The 21,803-nt window shown below is 38.7% G+C and overlaps 2 protein-coding genes across 7 annotated transcripts in view; one reads left to right on the forward strand and one right to left on the reverse strand.

The window, feature by feature from the left end:
• Window positions 1-9,845, forward strand: part of LOC147167482 (zinc finger E-box-binding homeobox 2) — a 37,687-nt gene extending 27,842 nt beyond the window's left edge. The window contains exons 3-8 of the mRNA XM_086087295.1: window positions 1,554-1,781; window positions 1,855-2,048; window positions 2,130-2,241; window positions 3,500-4,827; window positions 6,451-6,634; window positions 6,707-9,845. Coding sequence (XP_085943421.1) covers window positions 1,554-1,781; window positions 1,855-2,048; window positions 2,130-2,241; window positions 3,500-4,827; window positions 6,451-6,634; window positions 6,707-7,200 — 2,540 coding nt within the window. The 3' untranslated portion in view covers window positions 7,201-9,845. The remainder of the gene's footprint in view (window positions 1-1,553; window positions 1,782-1,854; window positions 2,049-2,129; window positions 2,242-3,499; window positions 4,828-6,450; window positions 6,635-6,706) is intronic.
• Window positions 9,846-9,890: 45 nt separating this feature from the next.
• The window catches only part of arhgap9 (Rho GTPase activating protein 9), a 38,367-nt gene continuing 26,454 nt past the window's right edge, over window positions 9,891-21,803 (reverse strand). For 2 of the 6 annotated variants that reach the window (XM_086087461.1, XM_086087459.1), the window contains 10 exons: window positions 21,421-21,516; window positions 21,235-21,333; window positions 20,984-21,089; window positions 19,467-19,586; window positions 18,120-18,218; window positions 17,582-17,659; window positions 16,336-16,389; window positions 15,697-15,831; window positions 15,345-15,450; window positions 9,891-11,829 (listed from right to left, as the gene is read on the reverse strand). In XM_086087461.1, coding sequence (XP_085943587.1) covers window positions 11,631-11,829; window positions 15,345-15,450; window positions 15,697-15,831; window positions 16,336-16,389; window positions 17,582-17,659; window positions 18,120-18,218; window positions 19,467-19,586; window positions 20,984-21,089; window positions 21,235-21,333; window positions 21,421-21,516 — 1,092 coding nt within the window. In that variant the 3' untranslated portion in view covers window positions 9,891-11,630. Of the gene's footprint in view, window positions 11,830-15,344; window positions 15,451-15,696; window positions 15,832-16,335; window positions 16,390-17,581; window positions 17,660-18,119; window positions 18,219-19,466; window positions 19,818-20,983; window positions 21,090-21,234; window positions 21,334-21,420; window positions 21,517-21,803 lie in introns of all 6 variants that reach the window. The other 4 variants (XM_086087458.1, XM_086087456.1, XM_086087460.1 and 1 more) reach the window with 3 other exon arrangements.

Raw genomic sequence — 21,803 nt, forward strand, 5'->3', positions numbered from 1 at the left:
AATCCACCTCAAAGTGTAACTGACTGGCTGGAGGTCGGCGATAGGAGGCGCCGTCGCTCCTCCGCCGACGTCTCGGGATGCATGTCAGCCGTCCCGAAGACACAGAGGAAGGAGGAGGAGGAGCCTTTTTTTTCAACATATAGTCTTTTAAGTCAACAGTTTAGATTCATCTGCGCAGCGCCAACACACACTCAACATGTTCAAAGAAAACATATAAACAAAACACAATATCTCGCGTGGTTAGCCCATCAAGGAGTTGCGGGTTCGAATACTGGCTCACGCACTCGTGCGTGGAATTTGCAAGTTCTCCCTGCGCTTTCTATTGGCTCACCTGTGACCCCAATGAGAACAAACATTTTACAAAACAAATCGATAGATGGAATATTTCTGACACAATGTGGACTCATAACAATTGTTTTTGATTTTCTGCTTTTTAGTTATTAAGACAGCAAGATCAAACAAAGGACATCTTGCAATTCCATTAATAATAATCCACATCTTGGCTTCATATGAAGACACTTTTTCTGTTTTCTTCAGACGATCGTTCCAGGATTTAGTAGCATTTGTATGCAAAATAATGCACTGTAATTAGTAGCAAACTGATTTAGGAGGCTACTTAAATATGCTTTGTTTTTCACTCATGGATGATTAATAGGAGAATATTAGGCCTGTAATATATTTGGGAAAATATATATTACAGTTTCAATATGACCATGTATTTATAACAGTGCTTTTCCATTACTTCCTTTGAGTACAGACTCTTAAAAAAAAAAAAAAAAAAAAAAAGGGCCACAATGACATATGAGAAAATTGTACTTTAACAAAATACATTGTGGAATAAAGGTATCCTTTCATGAAAATTAAGTTACAAATAATAAAGTAAGCATCAATATTTCGAGAAAAAAAGTTACATCACAAATAATGTCATATTACAAAAAAAACTCAATGAGGAAAAAGTTTAATCAAGTTGTAGTATTATTAGGTAAACCAAAACGTCTTACTTTTTTACATGCATTAAGTCATAGGATTTCCCCAAAAAAGTTGTTGCAATATTACAGGAATAAAATCAAAGTTTTAAGTCAAGAAAAGTTGTAATACTACAAGAATATAGTCGAAAATTGTTATATTAGAAAAATCAAGTGAAAATATTATTTGCAAATGTTTTTGTTATTTTTAATATTATAGAAATAATTATGAAGAAAAGTGGCATTTTTACAGAAATAAAGTTGCTGTAATACAACAAAATAGTTGCAATTGTTGTAATGTAGTCACAGTTGTAATTGTACAGCAATAGTTTTATTATTATTTTTACAGAATAAAATAATCATTTTCATTGTCAATGTATATTGTGAAAATAAAGTTGTAGAATAATGAGAAGTGCAATAAATTGTTTGTAAAAAAAAATAACAATAATAATAATTGTAAAAATTCACACAACGTGACAGACAGCTTTGTATTCTTGTCACGCTTTCATTGTTTTTCACACACTGACTGATCCTTCGGTGAAAACGTGCTGCGTTTATGTAAGTCTGTTATTCTACGTACCCATGCAGGTAGGACCTCCGACTCCCACATTGACTTGGAGGACCTGGCCCATTACGACTTCTTGGCCAAGCTCAGGAAGGCTTCGACCTCCGCCAACCTTTTGGACCACTTTGCCCGCAACGGCGCATCCGCCGTGCAACACCTGCAGGGCGGAGCCGGCGGCGGCGGGACCCACGAGGAGCTGCCGCCTGCCGTCTGGTCCCCGGGAGTTCAGCACCTCTCGCCCGACGGAACAGGTAGGCAAAAAAATGTTCTTCGCATTTGATTCCAAAACGTCACCTTTTGGTCCATTTTTTTGGGGTATCCCAGATGTTCGGAGGAGGCTGCAGGCCTGTCCATTCTGCCACAGGACGTATCAGCACGGGGCCTCGCTGAGGGACCACATCAAATACTGTCAGGAGCGGGACCGGGGCCACATGGGGTGTCCGTTCTGTGGATACACTGCCCCCTATAGGGCGCAATTGGAGCAACACCTGGCACTTCACCACCAAGTGCAGGACAAGGTGAGTGGCTCACAAATACGCAATAAGACCGGAAATAGAAATGGCATCCTTTTTTGTAACGCGTGTCTGACAACCTTGTAGAGTGTCATCACTTTGGATCAAGGCGTGGAGACCAGGAAGTTTAAATGTCTGCAGTGTGGAAAGGCCTTCAAGTACAAACACCACCTCAAAGAGCACCTTCGCATCCACAGTGGTGAGATGAAGACGGAACAAACTCTATAGCACACCCGACTGACACTTTTTAATACATTTTGTCCTAAAGAAAAAAATATATATACATGATCCGCGCCATTGTACAATTTACAGGACTGTGAATGTCCTGGTTCAAGTTTCTTTCTTAGTTGTCATGAAAGCACGAAAAGAGTCAACAAGAACTTGGGTAACGAAGCTCACCTTTGATGAGGAGCACTTTTTGGCAAGAAGCTCGACAATGCATGAAATGAAATGATCAAGTCAATTACACATCGACTTCAAATATGTTTCTAGATCTAAATGACTTTATTGTGTGCAACCACTTGATGAAATAAAATTACTACTGCTACTACCGCAAGTACTACTACAAGACAAGTACTACAAGTACTAGTAAAAGTACTTCTACAAGTACTACATGTATTAAAAGTACTCCTACAAGTACTGCTACATGTACTACTAGTACTACTTCTACTACTACTACTACTACTACAAGTACTAAAAGTACTACTACAAGTACTACACGTATTAAAAGTACTACTATAAGTACAAGTACTGCTACAAGTAGTACAAGTCTTAAAAGTACTAGTACAAGTACAAGTACTAGTGCAAGTAGGCTATTACATGTAGCTACTACTACTACAAGTACTACAAATACAGATACGAGTACTATGAGTATTAAAAGTACTACTACAAGTATTACACATATTAAAAGTACTACTACAAGACAGTACTAGTATTAAGTAGTACTACTACAAATACAAGTACTGCTAAAAGTAGTACAAGTATTGCTAAAACTAGTACAAGTACAAGTACTAGTGCAAGTAGGCTACTACAAATACTGCTACGAGTACTACAAGTATTAAAAGTACTATGACATGTATTACAACCAGTACTACAACTACAACTATTGCTAAAGTACTATCACATGTACTATTACAGGTACTACAATTACTGCCAGTATTACTAGAAGTACTACATGTGGCTTTCCATCGTTCAAGAGTCCGCAGTCCCATTCAAAATGTATGCTGGAATTTTCTAGTCATTATTGTTATTATTATTATTATTAATTACTATTATTATCATCGTTAACCGTCCATCAGGCGGGCATGTCGAGGGCCCGTAAGTCCGCGGCGAATGATTGACGCCTTGTCAGTCACGGCCGTCTCTATCTTACTGCTTGTTTTGGTGGCGCAAGAAAGTTCAAACCTCAAAAGTTTCATTTTTGTTCCTAATTTCCCGTCTGCGTTTGTCACCCGCAGGAGAGAAACCGTACGAATGTGCCAACTGCAAGAAACGTTTCTCCCACTCGGGCTCCTACAGCTCGCACCTGAGCAGCAAAAAGTGCCTCGGCAGCGGCGGACCGCTCGCAAGTTCAGGAGGGACGAGCGCCGCGTTTAACGGACATAACCCAAACTCCTACCAGCACTCCTTCCCGCCGTCGCCATCTGCGGGTCGGGAGAGGAACAGCAAGGGCTCTCCTTTGGCGTTGCAAGTCCAAGACGGGAGCCGGCCTCCGGGCCAGGGGCCGGACGATCCTTCCCACCTTTGGGGTCAGGATTTCAGCTTCCGAACTTCAGAGCTGGCTTCCCTTTGCAACCCTTCAGCGGAGCTTTCTCTAAGAGCCAGCATCTTGAAAGGGACCACCCTGCTGCCTTACCTCCAGTCCGGCTCCAAGTTTGAGCAAATGCTGCAGGAGATGCTCCACAGGAAGTACGAGGGCATGGAGAGGAACGGAGGCGGTCCCGACAGGAAGGTGTCGCCGGAGCGGGGGGAGTCCGGAGAGCGGGAGAGAGCGGATCTCGGTGTTGCGTGTCGCTGGTGCTCCCAGGTTTTCCCCAACGTGGTGGTTCTCCTGCAGCACGAGCGCTACCATTGTAAAATGAGTGGAGAAGCCCCGGAAGCGCATGAGACTCTTCAAAAGAAAGACCACCACTCGCCGCCTTTATTCCCATCCAGCAAAACACACGACGTAACCAACGGAGCCTGTGGGAAAGAATCCCCGGTGCAGAAGTGGCCCTCGGTACCTCAGCAGCTTCTGCTGGCGCTGCATTCCCCTCACGAGCACTCGGACCCTTCGGGCCAGGAGAACGGCAGCCCCGGCCACGCCTCGGAGTTGTTGTCCCTTCGCATGGGAAGAAGACTCCCATCCTCGGGTTCTGCGCTTGGCCTGGACCTCAGCGGCCAGCTCTCCTCACCTCACAACCGCTCTCAGGTCGAACCTCTGGACCTTTCCGTGCGCAAGCAGATGACAGACCAAAGAAACGGCAGCATCGCCAAAAGGGCGAGGACGGAAGACAGGAGCAAACAGCTGAGTCGGCAGAGTCCCGGCCAACTTTCGGACCAATCTTTACATCCTCACCCCGTCTACAGGGGACACGGCGCTCGCGTGTTTCCAGGCTCCTTGTACAACGGATTCCCCTTCTTCAGCCAGTCTGCGTTGGGGTTTGCGGGGCATGACGGCATCGCACCCCTTCCTTTTAGCCCGTCACCAATCAGCCCCGGATTTCTCTCGCCATTAGCTTACATGGTGGAAACCGAGTCGGAGGCGACTTTGAAGAAACTCCACCAGGAGAGACAAGCACTCATGGTAAGCACGGCTTTTCAAAGTTTGAGCCATTTTATTCCGCCGATTCGGGAAAGCCAGGCTGTGAGATTATTCAGCCCTCTCGTGTGTCGTAGGTTTGCAACTGAAGAGTTGCACCGAGTGTTCAATTTATTATATTTTCTATGATTATTTTATTTATTTATTATGTTAGTTCTTAATTATAGTTAATCTACCTCATTTTTATTTAGTCAACTTTTAGTCAACAATAATTCAAGCATTTTAGTCTTTATTTTAGTCCAAGAAAACTTAATATTATTCGGCTACTTTTAGTCAACAAAAATTGTCAACATTTTAGTCGAACATTTACATTGAAAATTTCCATCTGATCTAAAACTTTTTCAACATACAATTGCGTTTAATTTTCTCTCATCTTTTTGTGGAAAAACAACTTCACACACAATTGCAGTATATACAGTATTAACAAGTGGCTCTATATGGCTCCATGCTACAAGCTAGTAAGTTAGCCAGCATTAGTTCAATCAATAAAACTTTATTTACATAGCACCTTTCAGACATTAAAATGCAACTCAAGTTGCTAAACAATTAAAACATCCATAATACAATAAAAAGAAAAAAAACACCCTTCCCACACACACACACACACACACACACACGCACACACCTAAAATAAAACAAAACAAACAAACATGAGGCACAGAGAAACCATGTGAGGAAAGGTATCCAAAAAACACTGGAGATAAAAACGAAAAGACAACAAAATAAAAACCGTTAAAAGCTAAAAGAAAACAGAATAAAAGGCAAAAACAAAGCTAGTCAGTGGTCAGATTGATGTTATTGTTGGAACGTTATATCCGTGTGATTAATGTTACATTATAAACAACCACCACTAAATAATTTGTTACAAAATCATATAATTTTTATCTCATCTTTGTTCATGAAGTAAAGTGTCCATAGACTCATTCACTCCCCGGCTGTTTTACTGGATTTTGACTGATTTTGCAAGGCTCGCATAATGTGTTCTATTGCTATAAAAACATGGAACCTAGCAAAAGAAAGATTAGAGTCTGTTCTTTCATTAGGAATTTTTTTTATATATTTATATCTGGTTCCGTTTTGCAGCAATTAGCATTAGAATATAGCAAAATTTCATCAGTATTCACAAATCTTTTTTAGAACTGTGGGTGATCCAGCTTTTTTTCAACATCACCCTGGTTGATCTCTTTTTCTCTACTGCCACCTGCTGGCCATTTGTGTAATAACTACCATTTCTTCAACCGTTCTTTGCAGTTGAGAGGCTGCATCAAAGCCGATATATGCTCTAGCATAAAAAAACGTATAAATCCGTTTTTGGGACCATGGCAATATTTAAAATAGAACATTTTTATACGTTTTTGGGCGCTAATGAGTTAATACAAAAAAATGCCACAATGACAACACACAGGAAACATCCATAACAACAAGTTTGAGGTGGTTAACTACAAGCCTTCAGAACTATATTCTGACTAGTCTAGTCTCGTTTTCGTCCGGTGAAAAATGTTAGTTGTCGAAAATATTTTCACTTGTTTTTTTGTTTCTTTCATCGGAGTAATTCGAGTTCAATCCGAGTAATTGAAGTTGTGACACGATCTCCCTGTGGTCTCGCAGGGTGAAGTTTTGAACCGCGGAGCTCTGGACTACCTCTCGATGATGGACGAAAGCTTGGAGGGCGACGGCGGAGCGGGACGCAAGAGGCTGAAGAAGACGGACGAGGGTCTGTACGCTTGCGACATCTGTGAAAAAACCTTCCAGAAAAGCAGCTCTCTGCTCCGGCACAAATACGAACACACAGGTGGGCAAACCCCAAACGATCCGTCCCTCCCCCGGAAATACGGCAACCGCCGACTGTTTTTGTCTTTTCCAGGCAAGCGTCCTTACGAATGCAAAGTGTGCAGCAAAGCTTTCAAGCACAAACACCACCTGATCGAGCACAGCCGCCTCCACTCGGGGGAGAAACCCTACCAATGTGACAAGTGCGGCAAGCGCTTCTCGCACTCGGGTTCGTACTCGCAGCATATGAACCACCGCTACGCCTACTGCAGCAAGGACCAGGACCCCGAGCAGGACCACGACGACGTGCCCCGAGATCCCGCGGAGGACACGCAGACGCCGCAGTCCTTCCTCAGCGACGCCAGTCTGGACGGAGCCTCCGAGGCCCCCAAAGAGGACGAAGAGGACCAGGAAGGAAGAAGAAGAAGCGAGGAGAGTCGAGAAAGGCGGCAGGTGGAGAGTTGCACTGGAGGAAACCACTTGGATGGGGCGGGACTCTGGGGGTCCCACACCCAGGTCCAGAACGGACACTTGGAAAAATGTGAACTGAGCCTGGAAATAACAGATCTACCCCGGATACAAACTTGAGAGTCCTAAAAGCCAAAGCGTTGCATACTTTACATATCTTTTGATAGACGTTTCATTAATATGCCAAAGAAACACGAAGCCGTTCAAGCCAAACACGTCGCCGACAAAGTATTTTATCAAGCATCCTAGACTTTTATGTATCGTCTTTTTTTATTTTTTATTGTGTGCTAATGCTAATAATTAAGCCAGATGAGATTCTTGTGCTAGCAGTGCTAGCTTACATTATTTTGCCTTTGGAATCCATCCGTCTATTTTTTTAGAGCGCTTGTCACAGGTGAGCTGAAAACGACCACAACTGACTTTTGGCAAGAGAAGTTGGATCCACTCAAACACAGGGCACAACCATTCATCTTTTTTTTTTAATATATATATGGTGGACCCCTGCTATAGACGGAAAATAGGGACCGTGGACCGGATAGCGAAAATACACTTTATAGCACGGGTTAACACATTTTTACAAAAAAAACAAACTTTGAGATGATTTTTTTTTTTCAATGATTCCAAATCTGCTCTTGTTTTTCCTCCAGCACATAACATTTGAATAATAATAATATAAAAACAATAATATGATATGTAATATATTAATATATTTAGCAATATTTATGAATTAAGGGTTAGGTTCACCAACAGGTGGATTTTTTTTTCTGAAACATCATAGCTATAAATTGCATGGTAAAATGTATATTGCGCAACCTTTTATAGGTTCAAAAATGAAAATATATTTAAAAAAAAAACAACAACCCCGAGGTGCCTAAAAAGAAAAGTAAAAAAGAAAAAAAATCACCCCCTCCCCTACTGTTTTTTATTTTTTTGCCATACGTGTAATTCCACATCCGCTACAATAGGTGGCAGTGGCGTTCTCATTGACAGATTGCACGCGCAGTATTGGCTCCTCTGCATCAATTTTGTAGGCAAACGATGCTAATATTCAGAGATGGGAAGTAGCGACGTACAAATGCTTCGTTACATTACTCGAGTAGTTTTTATCAGTGTTTTGTACTTAGACTACGTTTTACTTTTATCCGTGACATTTTAACATTTTAATTAATACATTTTAAAAACAGGGCAAGTCAAAAGAGTCTACTGGCCGATGTATACCCATTTTTGCGCCATGAGCTAATATCTTTCAAATTGACGTTGGAGGAAACATCCGGGAAAAAAACTTTTTATTTCTACTCGAGTAGTACATATCGGAGCCTGTATTTTTAAAATACTTTTACTTGAGTAATTATTGGAGTGAGTACTTTTACTGAAGTTTTTTTTTTACACAAGTAATTATACTTTTACTTACGTAGAGAATGTCAGTTCCCATCTCTGCTAATTATTGTAGTCACAACGGAGAGTTAATAAGTGACAAGTAACTGGTATAGGAGACAAAGCCATCTGATTAATATTTGCTGTTAACCAGTGTAATTGATGTCCATTGAAATTCATTGAGAGGAAAAAAAAGAACAAGTCTGGGGGAAAAAAGAAAAAAAACCTCCATTGAAATTTCCATGAAAAACGGGGGTCAAAAAAAAAGAAAGAAAAAAAATCATATATATGCTTTAAATACATTTTGACAGTATTGAAAAAAAAATCAGCTAGTAGGTGAAGCCACAGGTGTCGAACGGCAATTATGCGGGGGTCCACTGTACCACATGTTTTCATTAGGGTCGCAGGTGACATCATGTTCCGGTCACAACACACATCCATCCATTTTCCTTACTGTGTGTTGTCATAGATGAACTATTTAATTGGAGCCTATCCCGGCTGATTTTTAGCAAGAGAATTGGGGTACTTAATTGCTAATAATATTTGCAGGCCACATGTGGACACAGGCATTCGTGTTGCATTTTATGGCAAGAAAAGTTCACTCATTTAACTCATTCCCTGCCATTGACGGCTTTTGACGTTAAAAAATTCATTTGAACTATTTCTATTAGTTTCACATTTTTTCCACTTTTTTTAACTAGAGTATGAAAACCTAGAATTTTTTTTATTGTACATTCAGAACATAACATTTATAATTAATCGTGAGGTAACTATTGAAGTCATGCGATTAATTACAATAAAAATGTAATCGCCTGACGCGATTAAAAAAAAGATTATTAAAAATTAAAAGCATCAGGCAATTGATTTTTTTTAATCGTAATTAATTCCATGACTACATGAGTTAACTCACGATTAATCACAAATTTTATATCTATTCTAAATGTACAATAAAAAAACCTAGGTTTTCATACTTTTTTCAACAAAAATGGGAAAAAATGTTTAACTAATAGAAATAGTTGAAATGAATATTTGACGTCTATAACCGTCAATGGCAGTGAATGAGTTAATGTTAAAGACGTTTTATTTTGTCATGGGGTTTTTTTCACTCAAAATGATCGGAAAAGTCCGCCATTTTTGATCGCGCCGAGTCATGCGTGGCACCTTCACACTTCCTTTTTTGCAAAGTGCATCTTTTTATCTCCAGCAACAGGTTCTGCTATGCAACTGACTGACAAGTCTTCCCTGCCTTCAAACACACAAAGTGCACACTTAAAAACTACAACATGTATGTAACAATCAGTATTTGTGGTATATTTTTTTCTATGAATTTTCTTATTATATATTTGTTTGCATGTTTGTGCATATTTGTAATAAATTGTACATATACTTCACCACCGCCCTCCTCGTCTAGTGACTTTCGCAATAATCTCACTCAATTGGACGAAAAAGGTATTTTATTCAGAGGATAACAAACAGGTCCATGTGATCTCACAACACAATTCAAAATGGATCGAAAGTGAACATTAAAGAGCAATTAGTGGACAAAGGCGAAAGACTATGAAACATATGTACATGTGTCCACACCTCATCCCGGGCATAAAAATAGAAGGTCCGTCTGAACAGTTGTACAGGAAGGAGTAACTTCCAAGGTCCACGCACGCACACACGCACAATCATATCCACAAAAGGGAACACGGAGTCGCGCGGTCGGACACCATTTTGGATGGTTGAATGATAGTGGAACCTCCAAGCATCTAAACCAGGGGTGGGCCTTTTTTTTTCTTTTTCTTTTTTTTGCTCAAAGGTCACATTTGATTTAGGCCATTTGTGGATGAGAAAATAAAATAGTTGGATGTATTTAAAATAATGCATTCTATTCATTTTATATTAAATGTATTCGTAATTAATACATTAACATTTGTTATATAGATGATGTGGTTTTAAACCAAATTCTGAGGTTTACAAAAATAAAATAGATTTAAAACAATGCATTATATTTTTTTGTACTAAATGTATTTATGATTAATACATTTAATATTGTTAAATTGTTTTTGTATGTATTTTTAAACAAAACTATTTGATGATTCACAACAAATCAATTCATGAAATGAACACAACATAAGTGAACTAAGTTTTATTTGAATAAAAAAATAATTAACTCACTGTTTTTCAGAATTAATTTCATTATATTAACTTTATTGAATTCATGGAAGTTCTCTATGATTGGGTCACGTTATTAAAAGGGCGCGAGTTGTACTTTATTTTAGCATCCTGTGAATCTCAAAGTGTGGTAAGGGCTCCCTCTTGTGGTAAGCAAAAGTATCACTGAATTTAATAAGGTTCAAACAGTGTTTTTTTTTGTTTTTTCTCCAGTAAATTTGTTCAGTAGAGTTCAGTTGTATGTAATACATTCACATTTAATCTTTTATAAATGTATTCAGGCAATAAAAAAAATACAATTAATTTTAATGATTTAACAACAATTTTATATATTTTTTCTATATTTAAGCGTTAACGTTTTAACTGTACATAATGTTACAATGCCTGACAATTTAAAAAAACAACAACAACACTCTGCTACTCTATTCTTATGTCTGTCATTTCCATGTTACAGTTAAGTAATTTTTTTAAAAGATGGTGCTTGGTGGAAAATGCAGTGTCTGACTTAACTTACAAATATTAAAATGTTACTTAAAATGTTTTAAAAACCTGTAATGTTAAAATCCACATTACATTAGTTACAATGGGGGGAGGGGGGGGGGGGTTCAATGTAAATTAAATTAGAGCAACTTGGAAGCAGAACTTTTGAAGGTTCTGCTGTCAGTACGGGAGAGAGCCACACGGGATGCATGGGGGTGTCGGGCGGGCGGGCGCATGTGTTTCACAGTGGGACGGTTCGGTCCTGGCATCAAAAGAGGATGAGGAAGGTGGTCTAAGGGGGCCCGGGGACGATTTATCACAGGCTTGGCTTCAGTTAAGGAGAATATCAAGGGGGAAGTGACAGCTGGGCTCAACATCTGCATTCAAAAGGCAAAAAAGTATGGCAGCTAAAAATGGGCTTGTTGGACTATATAACTTAATATGGCGGCCACATGTCTCGCCCTGGTTATCTTTGTGATCGTGGGAGGGAAGAAAAAAACCCAACACTCCATCGGTACGGCGTCCGCTCGGGAGGATCACGAGGAGGTGACGGCGGCGGGCTTCCTGCCGAAGATGCGCTCGTACTCGTCGAGGATGAGCTCTACAGCCTGGTTCTGGAACACCATGTTGACCGCCATGTTGCCGTTGTCGCACTCGGGCCGCAGCAGCGTGGGCCCGAAGACGATGCCGATGTTCTGCGTCGTCATGCGGTTGGCGTCCGAGTGCTCCAAAACGCTGCGGCGCGCATGCAAAACAATTCAAGAGTTATTCAAATTGGTTGCATCACTTTCATGAATAATTCAGAATTTGTTTTTTTCTATTATTTTATTTTATTTTTAAGCAAAAACTTTAGCAGTGACTTTTGTACTATAGTCAAATATGAACAAAATAAAGATATTTTTTTAACAAAATTATAGTGACATGCTTTAAAAAAAAAAATACTGTTTACATTACATTACATTATTTACAGTCCAAACACATGCATTAAATTATAAAAATAGTAAAATTTTAACAAAATAATGTTCCACTATTTACATATTATATATATAATTTTTTTTTTTACAAATCTGCTGCAGGACTCATGCAAAATAATTCTTCAGTTATTCAAATTTGTTACATCACTTTCATTAATAATTCAGTATTTGTTTTGTTTTTTTAAAGAGCAAAAACTTTAACAGTGACTTTTGTACTATAGTCAAATATGAACAAAATAAAGATATAATTTTTAAACAACATACAATAACATTATTTTTTTAAATACTGTTTACGTTATCTTACAGTCTAAGCATATGTATGAAATTATTTAAAAATTTTAACAAAATAATGTTCTATCCACTCTTTACATATTATAATTTTTTTATTTTTTTTTACAAAATCCGCTGCGAGTCACATGCAAAAGAATTATAGATAGGGTTATTCTAATTTGTTTCATCACTTTCATGAATAATTCAGTATTTAATCTTGTTCTATTATTGTAGTTATTAAAAGAATGCAAAAACTTTAGCAGTGACTTTTGTACTATAGTCAAATGAACAAACTAAAGATATATTTTTTTTTTAACTAAAATATAGTGACGTGCTTTAAAAAAATATATATCTTACAGTCCAAACACATGCATTAAATTATTTTAAAAATTGTAAAATGTGAACAAAATAGTGTTCCACTATTTACATGACTTTTTTTTTTTTTTTACAAAATTCGAATGAAATTTTAGTTGAGTTTCCTGTGAAATTCACCACAGTAAATTCGAGTGCCATAGCCACACACCTTTTAAAAGCCAGGTGTCTAAATTGTCAAAAAGTTGTCAAATATGAACGAAGTAACACTTTTTGTATGATTCCCTACATGTTGTCCTTGAGTGCCACAAGTTACAAAATTGTGTTTCACTTTCCTACGTTGTAGCTCCCATGTTGCTGCAATTTACGACCAAAACATGTCGACATTGCCTCCAAATATGAACAAAACAGTCCTTCATTTATTTTCCATAAAATTTCCTACTAAACATGTTTTCTTTGAGCGCCGTGTTCATACTACTTTTTACAACCTACTTCCGCACACACCAGATTGCGTACAAATAGTCAAATGTTTCCAAAATAGTTCTTCCCCTTCCGTATGATGTCTTGCGAAATCCGAGTGCCAAGTTCATGTTGCTGTTTTTTTTTTTACAAGCCAGATGTCGAAACGGTCTAAAAATGTGCTTCGTTTTTTGTAATATTTCCTACTAAAACTCCAAGTTTCATCTTCATGTTAGAAGCTATAAATTCTTCGACTCGCCAGGTGTCAAAATGAGCTAAAAATAGTCAAATAAGAATACAATTGTAAAACCATTTTTTGTATGATTTCCTACTAAATTCACCAAATCGGAATGTTATATTGACATTCTTGCTTTTTACAAGACATCTGGCAAAAAATAAATTAATTGTCAAACATGAAGAAAATAGTGCTCCATTTTATTATAAGATTTTTTCAAATCAGATGTAATTGTCTCAAAATAGAAATAAAATATAAAAAAAATATATATAAAAGTTTTTTTGTGCACTTTTTGTACGACTTCACACTAAATTGACAAAATACCAGTGCTGTTTATACCAGATGTCTAAATTGTCTTTAAAAAATAAATAAATAAAAAATATGAGCATAATAGTGCTCGAAATTCAATTTTCTAAATACTAGTGACGTACTCGTGAACTTTAAGAGCCTTTGACAACCCAGATGTCGGCACATGCGTGTCTAAATCCGTCTGCTTGCACCTATGCTAGCATGCGTGCTCGGGCGTGCGTGCGTGCGTGTGTGTGTAGGGGGAACTCGGGAACGAGCTGAAGCCCACCGCATGTAGCATTCTTCTAAAAATGCCGTTCCCGCCGAGCCGCAGGAGCGGCCAGCAATTGCTGCAAAGCTCCACATGAAACACACAGAGGAGGGATGAAGGGACACAGAGGAGGAGGGGAGTGAGGGAGCGGCGGCGGCGGCGGCTTCCAGCAGGCGAACCGCAAGGCTACCCCCATGGGACCATCCCTCTCGGGGAGCGGAGGGGGAATGCGAGGATAGGTCGGCGAGAGGATGATAAAAAAATGCAGCCCACCCACCCATCACACGCCGACTGATAGGAGTGCTGACAAGCGCACACAGTTTGTTCAAAAACAAAAACAAACTGATCCTCACACGTCACTGGTGGGTGTCGGAATGACATGAGAATGGTGCCCTCTAGTGGCCATATTCCTGGCAAAGTCATGAGGTTCATCCATTCACTCGCTTTCTACAGCGCTTGTGGTAAAAATAAAGACATGTTCCTTTTTTTTTATTTTATTTTTTTATTGTAGGCTAGCAGTTGAACGTCCATGCCTTGTTTATATTATCTACATTCCTTGTATTAATGAATTTAGTTATTTATTTACTTATGCATATACGTTTTTTTAAAATATGTTTATTTGTCTATGAATTAACGTACAATATTATTCATTTTAGAAGTTTAACTTAAAATATATAGTTTTATTCACTTCAATTATTTACAGTGTTCTTTTTATTTTAGCCTTATTAATTTTTTTCTAGTTCTACTACTTATTCAAATATTGTATTTATCATTACACATTTCCATGAAGTAATTAATTGACATATGGGTTTAGTTGTAATTTTTACTAATTTGATTTATTTTCTTTTTTATACTTGGAGTTCTTTATAAAGTTTTATTTATTTACAAATGTATTACTTTTACATTTTTTTACCAATTGTAAATTTTGTTATAGTTGACTTTTTTTATTCAATGTTTCATTAATTACTTTACAAGGTTACTTAGATATTTTACGGTTTTACTTTATTACTGTGCACATGTCGATGTATTATTTCTAAAATTGTGTCAATTCAATTTTTACATAATTTGAAAAAAAATAATTTGAAAAAAAAACTTAGCTATGTCAAGTTTATATGTATATATATATATATGTATGTATATATATATATATATATATATATATATATATATATATATATATATATATATATATAATATTTTCCATTTACAGTATTTTCCATTTACAGTATTTAAATAGTTATAAATAAATAAATAATTGAGACAAAGGTCTCATCCGGTGACCCAGCAGCATTCATATCACAAAATGGATTTCTGTTGTCTGTCTTTAAAAAAACAGAGCCAAAACTTCCGAATGAGACAAGTAGTGATCGTTTCCGCTTTGTGTAATTATGGCCGCCCTCAGTTTAGAGACTTAAATGTCTGCACGACGTGTGTTTGCTACCGTTTGAGGTGGCGGCAGATGAACTGCAGCGTGTCACGGTTGGGCTGGGGCAAGCTGCGCGCGACGCTCGTCAGACGCTCCGCTTTGTCTGCGTAGTCCGCCATCTCTGCAACAACACGACGTTGATCAACTCATTGTCATTTATTTTCTTTGCTATTTTTAATGACGATTCTTGGATTTCAATTGTAGCGATAATCAATTCGTGATTGGGGATTTTCTGCGTATTTGAGTTAATTAAAGACTCAGAAATGTCCATAAGTGTGACCGTTGACCACAGTCAATTCCCGCAGTGGACTAAAAAAAAGGTGAGGCGATGACGCGTAGCGGGGCCCCGCCCACCACGCCCACTTACTGACGGTGTCCACCACGTCGCTGAAGAAGCCGTAGGGCACCAGCGGCTCGGGAAGCTCGCGGAAGAACAGCTTCAAAGCTCCCGTGATGACGTGGATGTCCTCCCACTCGCTTTCGTCCAAGTTGAGCTTCTCCTCTGAGGAAAGACAAAAGAGACACGGGAGAGAGTTTGAGCGGAAGCGGCGCCCACTCGCGAGGGACCAACGCTGAGGCTTGAAGCTGCTGCGGCGGAAAGGGAAAAAAAAAAAGATGCCGAGTGAAAGCGAGCGAGAGAAGGTACATATGGACAGTTTCGATATCACATTCAATATTGATCAAGCAGAGTAGCTGGAGCACTTTTTATTTCCTCCACTAGGTGGCAGACGTTGCCCACCGCAAGTAAAAGAGAGGCCTGAGGGACAAACCGCGCTGAACAAATATATTAGACCCTAACCAGTTAAGAAAAAAACCTTCAACAGAATGACATACTTTAATGTGGACTCTTTCATTTTCATGTTAAGGGTCTAATACATTTGTTAAGCACTCAACGCAAAACACTCAAGCTAGAGTGTGTGAATACACATAGGCACGGCACGCTGGGGCAAAAAAAAAAACAGAAAAAGAAGAAGAAAAAAAAAAGTCCTCCTCCATTAGGGTCTACCTTGCACCAACTCTGCTGGGAACATGTAACGGCCATCAGTGGTCACCGCCCGCTCTGAAAGAATCACAAAGTTAATCCTCATGCTTGACCACCTTTAGCACAGAACAGAAAATACGATTAGTTGTTTTCGTTCCAGTCTCTGTTGAGTCTGATCAGCGAAGGAACCATATTTGCTTTCATTAGCTACTGTAAACAACTCTAATAATAATAATAATAATAATAATAAGATACCCACCCATTTGAAGAAATGTACTGTAATTAAAATAAATATTGTAATGTACTTTACTGTAAATTACAATCTGTTTGTTGAATTGACATATTTCACTTTTTATGTACAGTGGATATAAAAAGTCTACACACCCCTATTCAGATGCCAGGTTTTTGTTGTGTTCAAATTCAAAGCGTGGAAAAAAAAAAAGTCCAAACCTTTTCCACCATTAATGTGTCATAAAGCCTGTACATTGTGTCATAAAGCCTGTACATTGCAACTGAGTTTGTAAAGGGGGTAATCAAATAAATTCAAATAAAGGGTTGCATAAGTGTGCACACCCTCTGATAAGTGGAGATGTGGCTGTGTTCAGAAAGAACCAATCGCATTCCAACTCAATGTTAAATGGGAGTCAGCATACAATTGGCCACCATTTAAAGTGTCTGATGAACCTAAAATAGAGTTCAGATGTTCTAGCAGGCTTTTGCTCACATTTTTTGGGGCTTCCTGGCAGAAGCCTGGAGGTTTTGTGCCAACACTGACTACTTTTTCAAACTGTTCATACTTCCCTCCACCTTGTCTAAGGCCCCACTTCCAGCAAAAAATAAAAATAAATAAAAATAATGATACTACTACTACTACTACTAATAATAATAATTATAATAATAATAATAATAATAATAATTTTAATTTTAATGGAAAAAAATAGAAAAAAATAATACTTTTTTTGTGAAAAATGTGGCAAAATTCAGCACTGGAACAAAGTACCAAGAACAGCAGAAAAAAAATTATGCAATGCATTGCTAAAAAAAAAAAAGCTATCCACCTATACATTCAAATTAAACTGCCTGAGTTAGACATGAAAATAAATAATGCCACCAGGAATCATGCACCACGTCTACTTAGAAATTTTACTTGCAGAATGGCCGTTATAGCATTGTTTAGAAGAAATCCAAACGGGACCCAACTCAACTGTCTGTACAGTACATCATCACAATTTTAAAGAGCTCAAGGTTCACTCCAAGCATAAATCCTCACCGTGGTTGACCAGGTAGCGTAGTTTCTGAATGACCGCCAAGTTCCCCGAAACTCTGTAGATGCCGTCAGTGTCCAGTCCTGCCAAATTATAACAACAACACACAAGTCATTAGATCGAATAGTTTGATAGAGAACTGGAGTGGGAAAGACAAAGTCATAGTTTGTAGTTTTAGAATTATGAGTACATATCAAACAAACAAACAAAAACGCACAGTATTCTGCACTCTCTCTGAATTAATGTAATAAATGAGGCATTAAATATAAGGTAAATAATTGCTTTTTTTATTTTTTTTTACTAATTTCTGCAACTAGAAAAAAAAATTGACTTAGTTCTCAGTGTCTTGATTATTCGACGATGTCCTTGGCAGAGGTGAAAAATCTGATGTATTTTCCTCATCCACTCAGCTAAGTCTCAGGACGTTGTAAAAATTGCTCTGCCGAAAGGCACGTCATCTATATTTCATCACACGGCAGAAATAAAGCCGAAAGCCTTTTTGTGTGGACTGAGGGACCGGTCGGCCGCTGCGTTTGTGTGTACCTCTCTTCTCCACCGTCTCGACACAAAGCCTGACGAAGCGGGGCACCGTGCTCTTCTCCCGCTCGCACAGCATCTCCAGACGACAGCCGAACACCTGATCTGATGGGCAGCGACACGCGCACGCACACACAGACACACAACTTTCATTTTGTCAACGTTAGATCAAAATTGTATTTTCAACAGAATCTGAACAACTGAATTTTACTTAAAAATGTTGACGTAAAGTAAAGACCACAGCAAAATCCATCTAAGGGGGCGGCCATTTTGCCTCTTGCTGTCGAGGGGCACAGATAATGACCAATCACGGCTCACTTGATTTCGGGGTTTCATTATGTGACGTTCACAAGCTGAGCCCCGAGGCTCTGTGATGTCATTTTCAGTCAGCAAGAGGCAAAATGCACGAGAGGGGTAAAAATGGGCGGATTTTGCTGCTTAGTTCATATTCCATAAAAGTAATATTAACTCATTCACTCCCAGCAATTTTCACTGAAGCAACCACCTTCGCTCACGGCTGTTTTACTGGATTTTGACTGATTTTGCAAGGCCCACAGAATATTGAGTTCTATTGCTATAAAAACATGGAACTAAATGTCATCATTATTCACAAATCTATTTAGAACTGTGAGTAAATGAGATTTTTTTCCAACATGGCCCTGGTTGATCTCTTTTGCTCTGCTGCCACCTGCTGGTCGATTTTGTAATAACTACAGTTGCTTCAACCGTTCTCTTCAGTTTAGAGGCTGCATCAAAGCCTTCTGTATGCTCTAGTATACAAAACATTTTTTTTAAAAACTTGCAATTAAGTTTTTGGGACACTGGTAATATTTAAAATAGAACGCATTTATACGTTTTTGGGAGCAAATTAGTTTATCAGAATGCCTAGTGGGGCTGCATAGAACATATAATTGTAAAGAAAATTTTCAACTGAAATGTATTATATTCTCAATTCTCTCATTAAAAATTGGTTAACTGATCTATTTAAAATACTTTTTTTTTTTAATGTGAGAAACTGAATTTTTTGTTCGTTTTTAGCTCATATGTCAGTTGTAAAAATCAAACGTGGCCCTTGAGTACAATAGTTTTTCCACATAGGTATGGGAAAAGAGCATAGTCATGAACCTGGATTTAAAAGCTTTTACACTTTATTGGCATGTTTAAAATCTTTATTCATTCATATGATTCACTCTGATAATAAAGGATATACCAGCAATTCAGGGGGCCGTATTATTAGAATTAAGTACTGAGAATAAACTGCTTTTTAAGGGTGATTTTGGTACGCATTATCCATGGGTGTGTGATATTCATGGGAATTTATGGTAATGACACCAGAAAAATGAGATCACGTACCTTTAATGAGCCCTTTCTCCTGCAGGGCCTGCAAAGGAGGCCTCTTCAAAATGAGTTTCTTCAGCCGGGTTTTCACCCTCTTCTTCTCCGTGTTCTCCAGGTTGGACGCCGAGCGAGGGACTGCGAGGGGAGGAAAGGAAGGGCAGGAAGAGGAAAAGAAGGAGGAGGTGAGTATGGGGTGGCCCAGCAGATGCGAGGGAATGGTGGTGAGGATGAAAAGCGGGAGTGCCGGGCGACGCCGCAGGTGCGACGAGGCCGACGGCGGGATGAGCTGCCACGGCGGCCACGCTAAAATGTAAGCGGGCTGGATGGAGGAGAGGATGGAGGAGAGGATGGCGGGGTGTAAGAACCCTGCGTGGATGGTGAGAGAGAGTGATGGTGATGATGAGGACTAAAACAAACCTGTGCGATAATCATGCCGTCTTATGAGCATCTTGATATGGAACACCTTTTGAGGTGGATGTATCTTGGCAAAGGAGACGTGCTCAGTAAGATGTGTTTTGAGAGATTTGTGAGAAAATGAAGAAAATGTGTGCCGATATTTTGACGCCAAAAGACAAAAGTGTTGGGTTCATGATTTTGTAAAGGAAAAGTAATAAAAAAAAATAAGTTGTTGTTTTTTTAAATACAAAATGTATTTAAGTACAATTTTATTTTTTAAAGTGAGTGGTTGAAAATGTTTAAAAAAAATTCTTTATATATTAGTTTATTTTAGTGGGGTACGTAGTTAGAGATCTGTGTGTTGCTAATTAGCGATGTTAGCTAGGTAGCTTATCACATTGGCCATGACAACTAAAAGAACATTAACGTTTTGACTTTGCTTGATTAATATCAATTACATCAGTACCTTGATCTATGAAAGAGTTCCAAACACTTGCTTCGAGCTTATTTTTGTTGTTGTTGCTAATCCCAATTGAAGTTAACAGTAGAACTAAACATAAAATAAAAATAATTACATTGTATTTAACCAAACTACAAAACTTAAGAAAGTTTGCTAGCTTAATAACGCTAACACATAAGAGGAAATACCATCGAGGGGCTAGCAAAACTAGCATCAATATTGCAGTGTAACTTATAGCCCTTTAAAAGTAACAGATACAGAAACACCTGTAGAATACTCACAGCCATACATTCTTCATCTTTTGTAAGAAACGACTTACATATAACACTGCAGCTTAGTTATAATCAACTTTTGTGCTTCATTATCAAATCGATTTATGTCTACACTGCCCCCTGGAGGCCAAGATGCGCACACAAAAAGCAGACGCACAACGAAGCATGAAATCATGAAGGTAGAGTCCTTCCACGCCAATGTAATGAAGATGGTATGAAGAAATGTAATGGAGTAAAAGTAAACATTTTCTTTAGGAAAGTAGTGAAATAAAAGTGAAAGTTCCAGAAATATAAGAAAGTAAAGATACACGGAGGTTCTACATAACTACAATAACAAAGCATTTGTATTTAATTACATTCCAAGACTGCGATCAAGTAAAGGGAGGACAAGCGCCTGCACTTACGAGACGTTCTCCTGTCGTCCTCGTCGCCGCTGTGATCCAGCATCTCCACGCTGCCCGCCCTCCTCATTGAGTACAGCAGGACGTTGTCCAGCGGGTTTTCACGGTCCTGGGAGAACCGGAAGAGCATCATCAACAAAACCTGATTTAAACAGATTACTAAACAGCATATATTATCTGTGATTGGCTGGCCACTTGGAAAATAGCACAAAAAGCAAGTAGGTGGACTCAAGAGGTGTCATCTTGTCCCTCACCAGCCTGTCAATGACGTTCTGGATGGTGTGGTACCATTCCTTGATCAGAGAGTCCGTCTCCGACTGCAGGAGGAATTCGTTGCCCGTCACTGTCCTCAGCTTGAACACACACGGTTGCCAACACGCTTTAGTACTGTGTGAGCTCGAGTACGTTGACAGTATTTTTCCTTCCACTTGGTTGCTTACCTTGAAGACGTTCTTCTTGCTGGAAAGTTCGTTGGCCCAGTGTAGCTTGGCTCCTCTTAGGTCAACGCTGCTTTCCGGGCGACTGTTTCCTGGTTTCTAACGTCATTCAAAAATAATACGGCAATCCCAATCTGACATTATTATAATATTAATGGTAGATATTTTGTTGAAAATTTCCCCTTCTGCTGTTTGGTTTGTATGGCACTATATCCTCTTTACCATGGATATTAAATCGTGTAGTTTGTCTAACTCAAGTTGATGGACAAGCGTATCACAAATCATCTTTTCCCATTGAAATGAATGGAAATGCCAGTAATTTAAATATTTTTGTGATCGTTCAAGGGAATCATCAAGAGGGGAAAAAATTGCATACAAAACAGCGT

This window comes from Leptonotus elevatus, chromosome 10, assembly GCF_054856555.1.
Source record: "Leptonotus elevatus isolate MCC_2025b chromosome 10, RoL_Lele_1.0, whole genome shotgun sequence".
In the NCBI taxonomy this organism is placed as follows: Eukaryota; Metazoa; Chordata; class Actinopteri; order Syngnathiformes; family Syngnathidae; genus Leptonotus; species Leptonotus elevatus.